This window comes from Pocillopora damicornis, chromosome 10 (assembly GCF_964200805.1).
Source record: "Pocillopora damicornis chromosome 10, jaPocDami1.2, whole genome shotgun sequence".
In the NCBI taxonomy this organism is placed as follows: Eukaryota; Metazoa; Cnidaria; class Anthozoa; order Scleractinia; family Pocilloporidae; genus Pocillopora; species Pocillopora damicornis.
The window spans coordinates 23,072,626-23,090,656 of NC_142679.1; the positions used below are offsets into that span (position 1 = coordinate 23,072,626).

An 18,031-nucleotide genomic window follows, 5' to 3' on the forward strand; every position below is an offset into this window, starting at 1 on the left:
CTTTGGTGTGAATGGAGTATACGGCATTCGTGATACGGTGGGACGACTGACTTCTTTTAATTTTTCTGTTGTTCCTCGCGTGACTTGGGGGGGGCAAGTATCCGATAGCTGGGTCACAATGAGCGTTTAACGTATTATTTAGCGCCAGCGCTAGTGTTGTCAATGGCTCGTGTAATGATCTGCTGCTCTCGTTCGTCTCCTGAGTCGCAATCGTCAAGCCCTTGGGCAGGTGCGTGGCCTGTGATATTCTTTATTTCACACCTCGGGATACCAGAACTTTTCAGCTTCTTGACCACGGTTTTTCGTGCCCTATTGCTGGTCAAATTCTTCTCGGAACACAGATCCTTCTCTTTCATGTTTTTCATGATTGTGTTTATGGTGTTCTTTCCCATTGGGGATTTCTTGTACCAAACGCTTGAAACTGGCTTGTCGATGACAGTGAGGTAAAACGGGCCGCTTTCCTTCATTTCGCTTTGTCGCTTCTCCAGATATCGTTTAAACAACATGACTGGGCACCTTTCCTCATTCCCTGTGGCAAACATTTTGGGGGTGACTAGTCTGGTTTTCACGCTAAGTCCTCCCTGTCTCGTCTTAGTTGGACCTTCGGCAAATGTTAGAAATTCGTTTCCGTCGTCGTCGCGTTGTAAAGTGAAACCGTCAACTTTCATTTGGTGGTGTTCTTGTCGCTCTTGTAAGCCAAAGTGCTGAGTGAGCAGCCACCACATGGTGTTCAGTAGAGCTCGTTGAGTGCCTCCTCCAAGCTGGCCGTTCTGCCAGAGGACTTCTTCCTCTTCTTTTGTCAAACTTCTGGATCGGTTTGGTCGCTTTCTTTTGCCTTGCTCTCGCAGTTTCCTGGACTTCCCTCCCAGGACTTTTCTGGAGTTAAGAAACTTCCTATCTCGGATGATGGACTTTGGATGGGATTTTGATTTTAGATATCTCTCCAGTGATATCTGCATTACTTTCAGGCAGACGGGCTCGTAGTTATCACCGTTTCCTTTTTGTGACTCGGCATATAACTGCGACAGTGTTTGGTCGAGGACATCGCTCTCGTACTCTTCTAAATTTGCTTGGAAGTTTCTTTCATTCGCCCACATTTTGAAAACGTTCTTCCAGTACTCCGTGCTTTTCTTCGTGTTTTCATTTAATTCTTCGATATATTCTTCGTCAACTACCTCGAAACGTGACGCCATTGTTACAAAGAATTTTTTGGCAACAACTACTCGATAGCATAAGCTGTTGCCAGGCAACCTGAGGACCGATCGTGAGCGAGTAATTTTGCCCTCTTCACAAGCAAAACTAAGAACAAAATATCCTCTTCATTGACCAATCAGCATTCAGTAATTTTGCCCTCTATGTTATTTATTTATTAATTTCAGAATGTCGGTCAGAGAGTATTATGTCTAGTATTGCTTATGTTTCGTAATATATAGATTTAGCCAAGCCTAAAAGCGGAGCTCGCATTTTTTTTCCCGCCCGCTCGTCTCAAGGGCACAACTCCTTGCCCCGGCCAGGACTGGAACCCGGGTCGTCCAACTCAGAGCCTAGTGCACTGACCACTGGACTACTGAACAAAGCCGAAGCGTTGGTGTGCCCGCGGTACAGTTGACCACGCATGTTAAAAGTAGCACCTTGTACGGTCGTACGGTCGTATAACCAAATTTTTTCAGCCCGATGGGTTACTACTATTTTGTATAATTATAGGGCTACGCTCTGCGAGCTCCGCTATTATCATTGCTGTGCATAGCAACTAAATCCAAAATGGTTGTTTTAGTGCAAATATCTCTAAGAAAAAGAAAAACGATTGTGAAATTCTCGGTGGGACACGGCCAAGAATCTTTTGTCCCATTTCTTCTCAGTATGCAGTTTACCATCCAAGACAGAAAAATGAGGTTAAAATTTTGAAGTATCCTCTTCGACAGGAGTAATCCGTTTAAAACCAACCAAGGGTAAGCAGCCAAAGTTTCTCGGTGTTTGCATCATGCAATTACGTAGCATTTCAGTAATGTAGAAGCCCTCATGACGACTAAATGTTAAAAAACGGTGTCTCTTGCTAAGAAGCTCTAGCAGCTGAACATCAATTACGAAAAATACGTTTATTACTTTTGTCTCAAAAAATTGTGTTCCGACTATGAGATGAAATTTTCGGTCTGTCAGAAACAAGCATATGATTTCCTACATAAATAATGTGTGTGGATCTCAAAAGTCTCAAAATAGTTACAAAGGAGCCGAGAAAATAGTTTAATACGATTATGTTTTTTTTTTTTTCCATTATTTGCTATCTGCTAGTAATTACTTTATACGATGCTAGTTTTCCGCGAGAGAAAGATATCGCTCTCTTTTTGTTTTTTTCAAGTTTTTTATTTCATTTTTCAATGACTGCTTTTTTTTTTTCGGTTCATCTGCTACTGTTCTCCTCGGTGGCGATTGTTTCGGCCATCATTGGTGATATTTTCAAAGCAAATGAAACTTTATGAAAACAAATTTTTTTCTACCGGTTGCACAACATAACAGATCATAATATGTCACGCCAGGAGGAATTAATCTGTTCTTTTAGACTTGAAATCGCCATCTCCCGCTCTTTGGATGGAGAAGTTCGACTAATCGGAATACGTCAAGAAGACAAAGTCAGAATTTGAGTAGACTAAATTGATTACGGCCAAGGTACAGAGAATGAGGATGAGAACGAGAAGAAACTTTGTCATTAGTTCAGTAACTTGACTTGAAAACGAGTTAGATCTCAAATTGGGCCCAAACTTCTTAATGCGCCAGAATTTCCGGCTCTTACTTGAACGTGTGCTAGGCTACCGATAGATTGTAGTATGTTTAAGAGCCACTCCAAAACAGCACAATCTTAAGCAAACAGACTGGGATTCTCGATGATACACATTATTAATAATTTATTTCCCTGAAAATGAATAGTGTGGAAAATGAAGCCTAGTTTTAGGCTAGTACACGCTTGGTTACGAAATAACCGAATCTGTTTGACTCTCATGTCCCGGCGCGACTTTTCGCATCTACTTTGTTTTGAAAATTTCTCTTTACTTTACCAGCTGAACAGAATTCTCTTTCAATCGATTTGCTTGTTTCCTAAAGACATTACGAAATCTCGCAATAGGAATTTTGTAAACTATGATTCTGATCAGTTAGCGGGGTACCGGTGATGAGGAATTTGACAAATTGCGTACTTTTCTCCACTCTCTTCTACAAACCAATTGCTACCACGGTTGTGCATCGGATTTTTACCTTTAGATATTTCGTGCAGTCATCTGAAATTCGTATAAAGAGATGAGAAATTTGAGGGTTTTGTGCTCATTAATTTTAATCTGCAGCACTTAAGATGTCGTCTTGAAAACCTTTAAATTATTAAACGATTGGTTTGCAAACCTAACCGATCCATTGAATGACTAAGAGAAAAAAAAATGAAACGCCTTCAGATTAGGTCTTATGACGAAACGAGAATCAGAATGACTGCGTAGTCGATGGTAGGATTAGTTGTTAATAACCACGTGAGCTTTGATAAACCTAAGCAGGAAGATAAGGTCATATTCCGTTTTAGCTTAACGCATAGTTATAGGAGATTTATTTAACGGTAACTAATTGAAGAAGCTTCTAACGCGCTCTTCATATTGCTCCCAGAGAAGGAAATATTTTTTATTATAGAAGTATTCTTCATTCCGTGTTTTTAATTTTGAAAAGCTAAATTTTCAGACTTCTGTCCTCCTTTGTTAGAGGAAATAAGGCATTCGTGATACGGTGGAACGACTGACTTTGTTTAATTTTCATGTTATTCCCCGCGCGACTTGAGGGGGCAATACAAAAAGTATCTGATAGCTGGATCACAGTGAGCGTTTAACATATTATTTAGAGCCAGGAAAAGTGTCTTATCTCCAATAGCATCCAGTTTTTCGACAAAGAACGTCTTTTACATAGATATACGGTGAGAAATTGCGTTCAGGAGCTTATGTGCATTAAATTTCCATCTATATAAATTATTAATTCAGTTTTACTTTGATGTTATTCACACCTCAAGAGACCACACGGACACAAAGGAGTCAATTCAAAAATCAAATGCTGATATCAGTCACGTATTTGTAAACATTTACATAATGTGCTTTAAAATTTGCCTTTTTCATGTTCTAAAATTGGAATTGTAACTACCACACAAATTTTAGCTAAACAGCAGAAGTTATCTATTGACAAATGCTTTGTCAATCGTGGTTTAGCGTGTCATGAAGTTTCAAGAAATCAAGTTGTTTAGAGAGATTTTAGCAGTTTTTAAATTAAAATTCATAGTCAGATCGCCAAACAATGTTTATATGCAGGGACAATTACTATATTTAAACTTAACGTCGACAAAATCTAAAACATTTACCATCACACAGGCAAGACCAAACAGGTGTAAATCGACAATAGCCTCCATCTTTCCATTTGGTGCAAAAATATGCAAGGATAGTTGTGAGAAGACATTACTTAGATGCAATCAGTTTTCCTAAGCTTGAAGAAAGCTGTGAGCAATTTCAAGTTTCAAAAATTTATTCTGCCAAAAATCCAAAAAGAAAGGCTCGTAAGGTCGATGCTCGAAGAGTTGATGGGTTTCTAGAGAAGCATGAAATTTTTCATTATAATTTCTCTCTTACGTATATTCAGTTTTTTTAAATTGTCTCCTCCTTCTTAAGCTTTTATTAGAGTCCACCCCATATCTTCAGCATCTGTCAGTGAGAATGTGATGCTTGTGTTTGTAGATGACAGAACAACAAAATGTTACGAAAGGCCGCTGGAAAGCCTTCACTCTTTACCGTGCTATTCATGACTCAAATGTTCCAGAGCATTACCAGCCACCAGTGTGGAGCAGGCATTCACTCCATTTTTCAAAAGATGCTCAGGGGCCACACCTATATGAAGATTGAGAGCCAAGCCGGCACCGTCGCGCTGGAATGCAGGGAAGCTTGTCACGCTGATTTCAGATGTCAAAGCTATAACATCGTCATACTTAATTCAAAGTGCGAGTTAAACAACCGGACCAAAGAGGCCAGACCTGAGGACTTTGTCAAAGACAAAGACAGATACTACATGGCGAGAAACTCAAAACGAAGTAATAGAACTTTACACTAGAAATAATTTATTTTTATTCGAAGTTCAAATTAGTACCTCGTTCAAGGATCTAAAGTGGTACTCATCATTGTTTCTCATACTTTCTTCAATTCCAGTCCCTCTCGGCTCTATTCCTGAGCTGCCTGCCTATTCGTGCCGAGAGATTAAGGCGAGTGAAGGAGGACAATCAGTCAGCGGTACATACTGGTTGGATTCCACCAGGTCTGGGAACTCTATTCTAGCTCACTGTGACATGAAAACAGAAGGTTAGGAAGACAAATATTTCATGATGACTTTGATTATGCGTGAGTTAGTGTCATTTAGAGATTTTTTCCCATCCAGTCGCAGATTACTGCATTCAACACCAGTGCCAAAACAATGCCAGGTGCATTAACCATCACGTGAACTACACGTGTGCCTGTAACTCATCCGGGTGGACTGGAAACTTCTGTGAGCAAGGTAAATTCAAGGCTCAATTTTTTGCTATCAATCATGAAAACGGAGGCTAACTGATAGTATCATCATGCTTATCGTAGATGTCAACGAATGCAAGAAAGGTCTACATGGATGCCATGCTGACGCCACGTGTAACAACACTGAGGGTTCTTACAATTGCTTCTGCAAAGTAGGATTTGCTGGGAATGGAAGAAACAGCTGCATAGGTAAGGGTGCAGTTGTGTGACAACTCTTTCCACTATTTTTTCAAACAAGGCGCGAAAAGATTACCACACACTCCCATGAATTTCGGAGTGCGCCAAAGGTATGTTTGCTATCAGTTAGGCAGCTACATGGCCTACAACAATAACACTTCACTCATTTTTTGTCTATCCACCCTGAACCAGAGTTTAAAGCTGTCTTTACAAACCTTGGTTCGACTGCAGCTGGTGGTCCAAGCTCAATTGGCAGTCACTATACAGGGCAAGATCATGACGGACAAGTTACCGTGTCCAGCGGTATTCAATTGTGGACTGTGCCATACACTGGAGAATATAGAATAGAAGCAATAGGAGGTGCAGGTTGGTACGGTAAGAACAGTGTCGTCCAGAACGGAGGAAGAGGAGCCAAGTTGACCGGAAACTTTATTTTGACCAAAGATGAGATCATCCGTATACTTGTTGGACATAAAGGAAAGAGAGGGCCTAACTCCAAAACAACTACAGGAGGCGGGGGAGGTACATTTGTGGTGAGAGGAAGCAATACGCCTTTAATCATAGCTGGAGGTGGTGGGGGAATTAAAAACATGTCAGAACAACATTCAGGATGTGATGCATCTCTAAGCACCACAGGGAATGCAGGGTACTCCTCGCCATTGGGGTCAGGAGGAACTGGCGGAAATGGAGGAGGTAGCGCTGGTAATAGGCCAGGTTAGTAAAATGAGATTTACCCAATCATCTTCAAACCAGGGGTACTGTGAGATGATAGAAAAAGATTCCACACGAGTTAAAAAACCCATATTTATGGCAATCGTTGGGGCTCATTCATTAGAAGCACACACTTCAAAAAGTCGAAAACTTTGCAGAATCTTAGTTCACTTGAATTTAGCTCGTTCACTTAAATTCTTACTTCACTTGCGCCCGTGTTACATTACTTTCAAGCCACCAAGTCTACGAATACACATTAGGTCATAAGCGTTAACAAGGTAGACATTTGCACAGTTATCAAGGTTGTTGATTAATTGGGTGACACAGCAAAAGCATTGCGGGAATCATACAGACCTTTTTTTTTTTTTTAAGCAAGGATTCGACTTTCGTATTCCTTAAGGCAGAGCATAGAAAAACATAGAACTAAGTTATTAATAGAAGAAAGTAGGTATTCTCCCGACCTTTATATAGATGCGCTCCGGTACAATTAAATAGACCACTGGACATTTTCTTTTCCGTTTTAGGTGGCGGCGGCGGCGGCTTTCACGGTAATGGGGGAGGAGGAGGTAAAGGTGGTAAGGGATTTCTGAACGGTGGAAAGGGTGGAACGTATAACGGTGGGTTCGGAGGTGGCGGCAGTAATCCAGCTTACTCTGGGGGAGCTGGCGGCGGTGGAGGTTACTCTGGGGGAGCTGGAGGTACTAATGAAGATCCCTCTTGTGGTGGAGGAGGAGGATCTTTTAACAGTGGAACAAATCAGGAAAATGAATGTTGTTATAATACGGCTGGAAATGGTAGAGTGACTATCACCTTGATCGAGTGATCAATGCAACAATTTTTAAACAAAACATAATTGTGGTATTTCACACAATCTTATAATTCTCAATATCATGACGAATTACTGCTTCTGTTATATCATGATATTAGTGTAGACAAGGGATTATCAGACGAAATCTATTTACTTGCAGATCGGCAGAAAGCACTAAAATTATCCATTGCTAAGTGCAGCTTAATGAAACTTTCACAAAATTTCAGTTTCTCTATGGCAGTGTATTCTTGGGAATGCCCCCCTAAGATAACTCTCACTTATTACATCTAGTTGTATTTGTATTCGAGTGGATTGTCAAATATAGATGTGGACTGCATTAACACGGAAGTGAGTTTTTGTACTACGTTTACTTGCGATAGGCAGGTCCCAGAGCTCAAGTTGGTCCTTTTTTACTTCCCATCATTTTATCCGAACTTTCTTCAGGTTGTGGGGGTTCATTTAAACCGAGTAAACGAGAGACGGTTCGGCTCTACCATCTTCCGACCACCGTGCATGGTTATCATGTTTACATAGGTATGGGGCTCCGCTTAGTCCCTCCGCACACAGCAGCTTGATCAGGCTTAATTCTCATTACCTGAATGCTACACAGTGTCTTATAAATGTTAGAGGAAATTAAAATCTGACCACTCTCGTGAGACAAAGGGTTTAAAAGGTCAGAGCAGCAGCTGGTAACACATCTTCATTGAAAATTCAACTCGTCCTATTATCACTGCGTCCAAATAAGCGCCTACTGTGAACCGAAAATGCTATGCTTTTGGCGAGTGCAAGTAAATCACTTTTCTAGGCTTTCAAGAGACGTCAATTCCTCTTTTTCTACAGGATACGGAAAGGAATTATTTCTTGCATCAATAGAAGTCATCGGAGGCGTCTATAGTTTGTGGAGGATTTGCGTTATTCTTTACAGTTTCTTGGCTTCTGTACATTTCCGCAACCTAGATTTAAGGGAAACTAAAATTTCAAAAGGCACTCCGTAACAATTTTCTGTGATTAGGGACGATTTCGAAGTAACGGAACTTACAATCATACACGACACCTGCAAAATATGAACTCAGAAACTGGTTCAGGGAACTAAAAAGCTCATTGAAGGTAACTTTGTAGAGCTTCGCACCAGAAACCCTAAACTGGCTCAGTATTGTTTATAACCTCACCAGAGGGCACACTTTTGTTTCACCCACACTCGTACCAAATGGTAAACATTTTGTTCCTTAAAAATAAAATTGTTTTTAACCTGGGAACTCTTTCCGTGGCTTGTTCAGGTTTCTTATCATCTCGGATTCTAAAAAAACGAGGAAACTGCAGTGATATTTACTTGACAGGATCCACCTAATAAACAACGACGAGGAAGAACTCATCTGTTATGGAAAGACTGTTAGTGGTGGAGTACAAGGAGAAGGAGGTAAAGGATATCTTCAGGGAGGAGAGGGTGGAGCGTATCTGGGTGGATTCGGAGGTGGCGGTGGTTTTCGTGGAAGCGACAACGGAGGGGAATAAAGCTTTTTTCTGTGGGGGAGGGGGAGGATCTTTTAACATTGGGGCAAATCAACTAAACGAATGTTGTTACAACTGCGATAAACGCGATAAAGTGACTATCACATTTCTTCAGTGAAATGGACATGGCGACACAATCCTCAAAGTGAAGCGCATATTCTTTTCTCAAGCCTCAAATTTGAAAAATCTTCTGATTTTTTATTAAGAGTTTGAGGGTGTACGCTAACCTTTCGATTTTTTGCTTTCGAGTTCAGAGTTTGAATTAACAAACAGTATTTGCTGAAATAGGTTTTTTCGTGGATACAATTTGACCTTAGGGAATTTATCTTCTGCAAAACCTAAAAATTTTGTTCTTTTTCCGGCTCTTTTCGGAGCATTACAGACGTTGTGTTTGAGTATTTATAGAACGCAAGTGTTCTGTCTTCAACTGTGAAGGTCATTAGACACAAACAATGCTAATTACGAATTGTTTTGAATTAATTGTTTCTAGAAATTGATAGTTTCAAACTACAGTTTGGTTAAAAATCAATAAATTGGTTCCTAGCTCTCAAATTATAGCTGTTTGTTTTTCATTAGACTTGAGTTATAACATTTCACAACTTAAAAGCAAGGTTTCTTTGGGAAAGAACGAGGTAGTATATTTTATCGGAAATACGAGAATCTACAATATCACGACAACTGTTTTCTTTGCTGGTTTCTCCGTCCATTAGATCCTATCCTGTTTCACTCTCTCTCAAACTCATTGGCTCTGTCCTGTTTCACGGGTAAAGCTTTTATTGGCCTCGCTACCAGCCACCTGCACAGTATGCATTGTCTGTTGTCAATCGTCAAACCACGCATTCGCAAAGGGTTCAATTTTGGCCAGCCCGCGTGCCAATTTCCCGCGTAAATTTTCAAAGAAGAACATTAGAAAGAGCGTTTTCACATGAAAATATTGAAAAAAAAATTAAATGTTCATGGAAATCTGTAAACGGGGACAAAAGTTGGGAAAGTCGAGACTTTCGAACACGAAGCTGATTAAAATTGGGTATCCTGTTGACATGTTTATTAATTTATCTCAGGCTGTCAGTCAGAGAGTATTACGTCTAGTACAGCTTATGTTTTGTATTTTCGTTGCTGTGCATAACAATTAAGTCCAAAATGGTTGTTTTGTGCAAATATCTCTAAAAAAAGAAAAACGATTGTAAAATTCACGGTTGGACACGGCCAAGAATCTTTTGTCCCATTTCCTGTCAGTATGCAGTTAACCATCCCAGACAAAGCAAGATGAGGTTAAAATTTTGGAGCTAGTATCTTCTTTGACAGGAGTAATCCGTTTAAAACCAACCAAGGGTAAGCAGCCGAAGTTTCTCGGTGTTTGCATCATGAAAATATGTAGCATTTCAGTCATGTAGAAGCCCTCATGAGGGCTTAAATGCTAAAGAACAATGACCTTGCTGAGAAACTCTAGTGGCGGAGTATCAATTACGAAGAAAACGCTTTATTTTTGTCTCAAAAAAATTGTGTTCCGACTATGATATGAAATTTTTGATTGGTCAGAAACAAGCATACAGTATGCTGTCCTACAAAAATGATGAATGTGGATCTCAAAGGTCTCAAAATAGTTACAAAGGAGTCGAGAAAATAGTTTAATAAGATTCTTTATTTTTTTTTTTTTTCCCCATTATGTTCTCTCGCCAGTAAAAACTTTAAAGGTGTTAATTCTCCGCGAGCAAAAGATATCGCTCTCTTTTTGCTTCGTCGAGTTTTTAAATTCACTTTTCAGTGACTGCTTTTTTTTCGGTTCATTTGCTACTGTTCTCCTCAGTGGTGATTGTTTTGGCCGTCATCGGTGATATTTTCAGCGCAAATGAAACCTATGAAAAGAAATTTTTTTTCTTCTGGTTGCACAACACAACAGACCATGATATGTCACGCCAAGAGGAGTTGATTTGTTCGATTACACTTGAATTCGCCATCTCCCGCTCTTTCGATGCAGAAGTTCGACTAATCGGGATACGTCAAGAAGCCTAAGTCAGAATTTAAGTAAGCTAAATTGATTACGGCCAAGTTACAGAGCATGAGGATAAGAACGAGAAGAAACTTTGATGTCATTAGTTCAGTAACTTGACTTGAAAACGGATTAGATCTCAAATTGGGCCCACACTCCTTGATGCACCAAAATTTCCAGCAGTTACCTGAACGTGTCCCAGGTTAACATCGATTGATTTTACACAAATATGATATGTAAATACTGTGCTTTGATCCCATGCAATTTGCTTCTTTGTGTTTGAAGCACATTTTAGAACTAGAGAAGCAAAGTTTAAAGAGGATCTCAATGGAGTGAACAGATTGCCGTAAAACTGCCAAAAAACTTAGGCAAAAAAAATGACAAATTTTAACCGATAGTCCAAAAAAAAAAGTTAACCGTAAAAAGAATTAAGGCGACAACAATAGAATAAAAAAAATCTGTAAAATGGCAAAATATTAACCGTTAGCTGTAAAAGCCATCACCCCATTGAGACCTCTTATAAATTTCAATGACTGAATTTTCAAATTCCGCGGTAATATCTCTGGATATAATAATATTTACTGCCTCATGCAATTTTGGAGAACTATTTTAGAAAGAGATTGGGGTAGATTTGAAATGATGAAGATGCAGCCTCGGGCTAAATTGGGACATAGTTCTGTTAGGAATTATTCAATACAAAAACATAAGACAAGGCTCTAACCAGGAGAGTCCATCTGTATTTTCTGAAGGTGAAAAAATTCTACCGATAGATTGTAGTATGTTTAGGAGTAACCCCAAAACAGCACAATCCTAAGAAAACAAAGTGGGATTCTTGATCGTACACATTTCAAATAATTTATTTCCCTGAAAATGAATAGTCTGGAAAATGAAGCCCAGTCTCGATTTAGTTAGTACACGCTTGTTTACGGATTAACCGAGTCTCTTTGACTCGCATATCCCGGCGCGACTTTTAGCATCTACTTTGTTCTAGAAATTATTTTTTACTTTATCAACAAAACAGGATTCTCTTTTAGTCAATGCTTGCCTTACAAAATGTCACAATAGACATTTTGTAAACCATGATCCTGATCGGCTGGCGGGATTACCGGTGATAAGGAATTTGACAAATTGCAAACTTTTCTTCACTCTCTTCTATAAACCAACTGATACCAAGGTTGTACATCGAATTTTTACCTTTCGATATTTCGTGCGGTCATCTGAAATTCGTATAAAGGGATGAAAAATTTGAGGGGTTTTGTGCTCATTAATTTTAATATGCAGCACTTAATAAGGCGTCTTGAGAACCTTTAAATTATTAAACGATTGAAACTCGCCTTAAGATTAGGTCTTATGATGAAACGACAGTTAGAACGGCTGCGGAGTCCATGGTAGGTTTAGTTGTTAATTATCTTGTGAGCTTTGAAAAATATAAGCAGGAAGATAAAGTCATATACTATTTTAGCTTGACATATAAGAAATTTCTTTGACGGTAACTAATTGAAAAAGCCTCTAACGCACTCGTCATATTGCTCCCAGAGAAGGCAATAATTTTTTCTTTAAAAGTATTCTTCATCCCATATTTTTAACTTTAAAAAACTAAATTTTCAGGCTTCAGTCCTTCTTTGTTACAGCTAATACCTTATTCACACCAGCAAATCATGTTTAGCTAAACTGGTTGTTACTGAATGAAAATCATAACAGAGAACCGAAAAACTTAATATATATATGTTATTTGCCGGCTGGGAGGTCCGTATGGTGAAAAACTGTGACCGAGGTCTTGAAAGTACTGCCCGAGGCCGTAGGCCGAGGGCAGCATTTTCAAGACCGAGGTCACAGTTTTTCACGATACGGACCGACCCTTAGCCGGTGAATAACATATTTATTGTTTTAAACTTGACGAAATTCTTTCCGAAAGAACCCGAATGATTTATGCCCGTAAATACGGCAAGATCTTCCATAAACTGAACAATTTTTGAGTGAGTAAATGGTAGTTAAAATAGAGGTGATGCAAATTTAAGAGAGATGCCTCAGCGATACATTTTCATTTCCGTAACGATAAAGGTGATTTAAAAGGCTTCCAAACAAACTTTGAAACATTATTTTTACAAGTATCTGTCACAATCTGACACCTGTCAATTAGAGAGCGCGCAAGAAAAAAAAAGCGTAGGAACGTTTGAAAACCAACAGAACTAGTTTGGCAAGGACTGTCACGACAATGTTTTCTTCAAAATCAGTTAATGATCTAACGGAAAGTATTATTCACTCTCATCGACCACTCATTCATGTACGAAGATTTACCTCTGTTCATTAAGTAAACGGCGAGGAAAGTAATTGTGAGTAAATTCAATTTTTTTTATTTTGAAGTTGTGAGAGTTTGCTCGTTTGTTTGCTGTAATGGCGTGTTCAACTCTGATCTTTCCTTCACAAAAACTAAATTCGAACGGCACACTCCAACGAGACACAAGGGAATGTAATGCGGCCTTTTCTCAAAAAATTCCTTCAATTTCTGTTGTGCAATTTAAGGTACAAATGTCCAAATTGAACGGAATTGGAAAGACTCACCAGGAGCGTATATTTGTTGTAGAATTTAAAACTTCGCTCGCTCTTTCACTATGAACAAATTGCTCGAGAAAATTCAGATATTAAATGAATGAAAGTTCCATCGTTCAGTTTAACTGTAACCAAATACCTCACGTTTCAACTTTCTGGGTACTTTTTGTGAACGATTAAAATTAATTGCAGACGGTTTTTAGGCCGCTTGTCAACCAACGTAATGACACTATTGTTTATACAAATTCATTCTGAAACCAATAATTTTCTGTCAACCAAAGTGATTTGATAGAGAGGAAAGAGAGGATTCATAAGTTATTTATCGGCTTGAGGTAGTGACCGACGTGTTTGCTTAAAAATACAGCCCAGCCAGAAAACGAGGTATATTTATGAAAAATGACAACGAAAGTTGGGATGTACTCGGCGACTCACGAAAGCGTTACCGTGGCTCGTGGGCAGAGATAGGAAAATACTGACCGGGTAAAGAACCAATCAGATTGCAAGATTCGTTTCCGTGCCCTCTAAAAAAACAATAATCCATAAGATTCAAGTGCTAGCTAACTTGCGTTTCCAATGTGCTACATTTTAATTAAGAAATATTAGGTTCAGTAGTTTCTACGAAAAAAAAAAATGAACCTGTGTTTCACAAAATAACTTTAAAACATGTGTAAGCTTTGGTGTGAAAGGGGTATAAGGCATTCGTGATACGGTGGAACGACTGACTTCGTTTAATTTTCATGTTATTCCTCGCGTAACTTGAGGGGGCACTACAAAAAGTGTCTGATAGCTGGGTCATAGTGAGCGTTTAACATATTATTTAGAGCCAGAAAAAGTGTCTTATCTCTAATAACATCCAATTGTTCGACAAAGAACGTCTTTTACACAGATATACGGTGAGAAATTGCGTGCAGGAGCTTATGCATTAAATTTCCATCTTTTCCACAAATGATTAATTCAGTTTTAGTTTGATGTTATTATTCACACATCAAGAGACTACATGGACATGAAGGGGTCAGTTCAAAAAACAAATGCTGATGTCAATCACGTACTTGCAAACATATACATTCTGTGCTTTAAAATTTGCCTTTTTCGTGTTCTTAAATTACAATTTTAACTTTACCTTACAAATTTTAACTAAACAGCAGAAGTTATCTATTGACAAATTTTTTGTTAATCGTCCATGGTTGGCTATGGTATGACGTCTCAAGAAATCAAGTTGTTTACACAGATTTTCGCAGTTTTTAAATTGCAGTTCATTGTTGATCGCCAAACAATGTATACATGTAAGGAACAATAACTACACCTAGATCTGTTCCGAGATGCGATCAGTTTTCCGAAGCTCGAGGAAATCTGTGAGCAATTTCAAACTTCAGGAATTTGTTCTGCCAAAAATCCAAAAAGGAAAGCTCGTAAGGTCGATGCTTGAAGAGTTGATGGGTTTCTAGTGACGCATGAAGTTTTTTCATTCTAATTTCTTTCTTACGTATATTAAGGGTCTTTTTGTAATTGTCTCCTCTTTTCTTAAACTTTTATTATCTCCAGCATCTGTCAGTGGGAATGTGGTGCTTGTGTTTGTCGATGTCAGAATAGCAAAATGTTACGAATGGTTAGTGGAAAGCCTTCACTCTTTGCCGTGCTTTTCATGACTCAAATTTTCCATAGCATTACCAGCCACCAGTGTGGAGCCGGCATTTACTCCATTTTTCAAATGATGCTCAAGGGCCACACCTATATGACGATTGAGAGCCAAGCCGGTACCGTCGCGCTGGAATGCAGGGAAGCTTGTCACACTGATTTCAGATGTCAAAGCTATAACATCGTCATACTTAATTCAAAGTGCGAGTTAAACAACCGGACCAAAGAGGCCAGACCTGAGGACTTTGTCAAACATAAAGACAGATACTACATGGCGAGAAACTCAAAACGAGGTAACAGAACTTTACACCAGAAATAATTGATTTTTTGTTCAACGTTCAAATAAGTACCTCGTTCAAGGATTCTAAAGTGGTACTCATCGTTGTTTCTCATTTTCGTGCTTTCTTCCATTCCAGTCCCTCTCGGCTCTATTCCTGAGCTGCCTGCCTATTCGTGCCGAGAGATTAAGGCGAGTGAGGGAGGACAAGCGGTCAGCGGTACATACTGGTTGGATTCCACCAGGTCTGGGAACTCTATTCTAGCTCACTGTGACATGAAAAAAGAAGGTTAGGAAGACAAATATTTCATGATGATTTTCATGATGTGTTTGTCAGTTTCATTTAGAGATTTTTCCAATCCAGTCGCAGATCACTGCATTCAACACCAGTGCCAAAACAATGCCAGGTGCATAAACCATCACGTGAACTACACGTGTGCCTGTAACTTATCTGGGTGGACTGGAAACTTCTGTGAGCAAGGTAAATTCAACGCTCGATTCTTTGCTTCCAATCATAAAAACCAAGTTTAACTGATTGAGAGACAACTCTTTCCACTATTTTATCAAGCAAGGCGCTAAAAGATTATCACACATTCCCATGAATTTCGGAGTGCGCCAAAGGTATGTTTGTTATCAGTTAGGCTACTACATGGCCTACAACAGTAACACGTCTCTTATTTTTTGTCTATCCACCCAGAGCCTGAGTTTAAAGCTGTCTTTACAAACCTTGGTTCGACTGCACCTGATGGTCCAAGCTCAATTGGCAGTCACTATACAGGGCAAGATCATGACGGACAAGTTACCGTGTCCAGCGGTATTCAATTGTGGACTGTGCCATACTCTGGAGAATATAAAATAGAAGCAATAGGAGGTGCAGGGTGGTACGGTAAGAACAGTGTCGTCCAGAACGGAGGAAGAGGAGCCAAGTTGATTGGAAACTTTAATTTGACCAAAGATGAGATCATTCGTATACTTGTTGGACATAAAGGAAAAAGAGGGCCTGGCTCCCAAACAACTACAGGAGGCGGGGGAGGTACATTTGTGGTGAGAGGAAGCAATACGCCTTTAATCATAGCTGGAGGTGGTGGGGGAATTAAAAACATGTCAGAACAACATTCAGGATGTGATGCATCTCTAAGCACCACAGGGAATGCAGGGTACTCCTCGCCATTGGGGTCAGGAGGAACTGGCGGAAATGGAGGAGGTAGCGCTGGTAATAGGCCAGGTTAGTAAAATGAGATTTACCCAATCATCTTCAAACTAGGGGTACTGTGAGATGAGTTACAAAAACCCATATTTATGGCAATCATTGGGGCTTATTCATTGGAAGCATACACGCCAATAAGTCGAACACTTTGCAAAATCTTAGTTCACTTGAATGTAGCTCGTTCTCTTAAATTCTCATCGCTCTTGTGCCCATATTACATTATTTTAAAGCCACCAAGTTTACGAATGCACTCTAGGTCATAAACGTAAACAAGATGGACATTTGCACAGTTATCAAGAATGTTGATTAATTACGAATTTGGGTTATACAGCAAAAGCATTGCAGGAATAACACGGACTTATTTTGAACAGGGATTCGATTTTCGTAACTTGCTTTTCAAGTCCTCTAAGGCAAAGCATAGAAAAACATAGAACTAAGTTGTAAATAAAACAAAAAAGGTATTCTCTCGCCATTTATATAGATGAGCTCAGGTACCATTTAAGAGATTCACTGGACATTTCTTTTATCGTTTTAGGTGGCGGCGGCGGCGGCTTTTATGGTAATGGGGGAGGAGGAGGTAAAGGTGGCAAAGGATTTCTCAATGGTGGAAAGGGTGGAACGTATCACGGTGGGTTCGGAGGTGGCGGCGGAAATCCAGCTTACTATGGGGGAGCTGGCGGCGGTGGAGGTTACTCTGGGGGAGCTGGAGGTGTTAATGAAGATCCCTCTTGTGGTGGTGGAGGAGGATCTTTTAACAGTGGAACAAATCAGGAAAATGAATGTTGTTATAATACGGCTGGAAATGGTAAAGTGACTATCACCTTTATCGAGTGAACAATGCACATGGCAACAAAACATTATTGTGGAATTTCACACAATTTCATAATTCTTAATATATTGAAAAAATATAAGACAAATTACGGCTTCTGTCATATCGTGATATTAGTATATACACAGGCAATCTCAGAAGAAATAGTGCACCATTCGATTTACTTGCACATTCACAGAAAGCATTAAAAATATCCATCGGAAAGTGCAGCTTCATGAAACTTTCACGAAATTTCAGTTTCTCAATGGCAGTGTACACTTGAGAATGCTCCCCTAAGATAACTCTAAGTTATTTTATCTAGTTGTATTTGTATTTGAGTGAATTGTCAAATATAGATGTGGACTGCATTAACACGGAAGTGAGATTTTGTAATACCCAGTAGTTAGGTGTTCTACATTTACTTACGATAGGCAGGCCCCAGAGCTCAAGTTGGTCTATTTTTACTTCCCATCATTTTATCCGAACTTCCTTCAGGTTGTGGGGTTCATTTGAACCGAGTAAACGAGAGACGGTTCGGCTTTATCTTCCGACCACCGTGCATGGTTATCATCTTTACCTAGGTATGGTGCTCCGCTTAGTCCCTCTGCGCGCAGCAGCTTCATTTGTCTTAATTCTCATTACCTAAATGCTGCACAGTGTCTTATAAATGTTAGAGGAAATTAAAACCTGACCACTCTCGTGAGACAAAGGGTGTAAAAGATAAGAGCAGCAGCTGGTAACACATCTTGATTGAAAATTCAACTTGTCCTATTATCACTGCGTCCAAATAAG

General features: G+C 39.4%; 3 protein-coding genes and 1 pseudogene across 9 annotated transcripts; 2 read left to right on the plus strand and 2 right to left on the minus strand.

Moving 5' to 3' along the window:
* Positions 1 to 134: 134 nt before the first annotated feature.
* LOC149039468 (uncharacterized) lies at positions 135 to 725 on the minus strand. The gene has a single exon (XM_089185814.1). It carries the CDS (start codon positions 723 to 725, stop codon positions 135 to 137), a length of 591 nt encoding a protein of 196 aa, XP_089041940.1.
* Positions 726 to 799: 74 nt separating this feature from the next.
* LOC149039469 (uncharacterized) lies at positions 800 to 1,193 on the minus strand (annotated as a pseudogene).
* A 527-nt stretch (positions 1,194 to 1,720) lies between these two features.
* Positions 1,721 to 7,604, plus strand: LOC149039470 (uncharacterized). Of its 2 annotated transcripts, none has more exons than XM_089185562.1 (7): positions 1,721 to 1,949; positions 4,746 to 5,095; positions 5,211 to 5,360; positions 5,437 to 5,553; positions 5,631 to 5,756; positions 5,937 to 6,458; positions 6,980 to 7,604. In XM_089185562.1, exons 2-7 carry the CDS (start codon positions 4,762 to 4,764, stop codon positions 7,276 to 7,278), a joined length of 1,548 nt encoding a protein of 515 aa, XP_089041688.1. In that variant the 5' UTR covers positions 1,721 to 1,949; positions 4,746 to 4,761; the 3' UTR covers positions 7,279 to 7,604. The 2 variants fall into 2 exon arrangements, with proteins under 2 accessions (XP_089041688.1, XP_089041687.1); XM_089185561.1 differs by lacking the exon at positions 1,721 to 1,949 and adding an exon at positions 3,381 to 3,485.
* Positions 7,605 to 10,014: 2,410 nt separating this feature from the next.
* LOC113671590 (uncharacterized) lies at positions 10,015 to 17,608 on the plus strand. Of its 6 annotated transcripts, none has more exons than XM_089185568.1 (6): positions 10,015 to 10,104; positions 14,855 to 15,240; positions 15,364 to 15,513; positions 15,589 to 15,705; positions 15,922 to 16,449; positions 16,967 to 17,608. In XM_089185568.1, the coding sequence occupies exons 2-6, from the start codon at positions 14,907 to 14,909 to the stop codon at positions 17,263 to 17,265; spliced, it is 1,428 nt and encodes a 475-aa protein (XP_089041694.1). In that variant the 5' UTR covers positions 10,015 to 10,104; positions 14,855 to 14,906; the 3' UTR covers positions 17,266 to 17,608. The 6 variants fall into 6 exon arrangements, with proteins under 6 accessions (XP_089041694.1, XP_089041690.1, XP_089041695.1 ...); XM_089185564.1 differs by lacking the exon at positions 10,015 to 10,104 and adding an exon at positions 12,116 to 12,150; XM_089185566.1 differs by lacking the exon at positions 10,015 to 10,104 and adding an exon at positions 12,630 to 13,792.
* Positions 17,609 to 18,031: the final 423 nt, after the last annotated feature.

Coding starts and splice junctions, on each gene's coding strand:
- LOC149039468 (XM_089185814.1), bottom strand. CDS start 725: ATGTGGTGGCTGCTCACTCAGCACTTTGGCTTACAAGAGCGACAAGAA.
- LOC113671590 (XM_089185564.1), top strand. CDS start 12,116: ATGAAACGACAGTTAGAACGGCTGCGGAGTCCATG. Junction 12,151..14,854: donor GAACGGCTGCGGAGTCCATG/GTAGGTTTAGTT, acceptor TATTATCTCCAG/CATCTGTCAGTGGGAATGTG. Junction 15,241..15,363: donor GGCGAGAAACTCAAAACGAG/GTAACAGAACTT, acceptor CTTCCATTCCAG/TCCCTCTCGGCTCTATTCCT.
- LOC149039470 (XM_089185562.1), top strand. CDS start 4,762: ATGTTACGAAAGGCCGCTGGAAAGCCTTCACTCTTTACCGTGCTATTC. Junction 5,361..5,436: donor CTGTGACATGAAAACAGAAG/GTTAGGAAGACA, acceptor TTTCCCATCCAG/TCGCAGATTACTGCATTCAA. Junction 5,554..5,630: donor TGGAAACTTCTGTGAGCAAG/GTAAATTCAAGG, acceptor TGCTTATCGTAG/ATGTCAACGAATGCAAGAAA.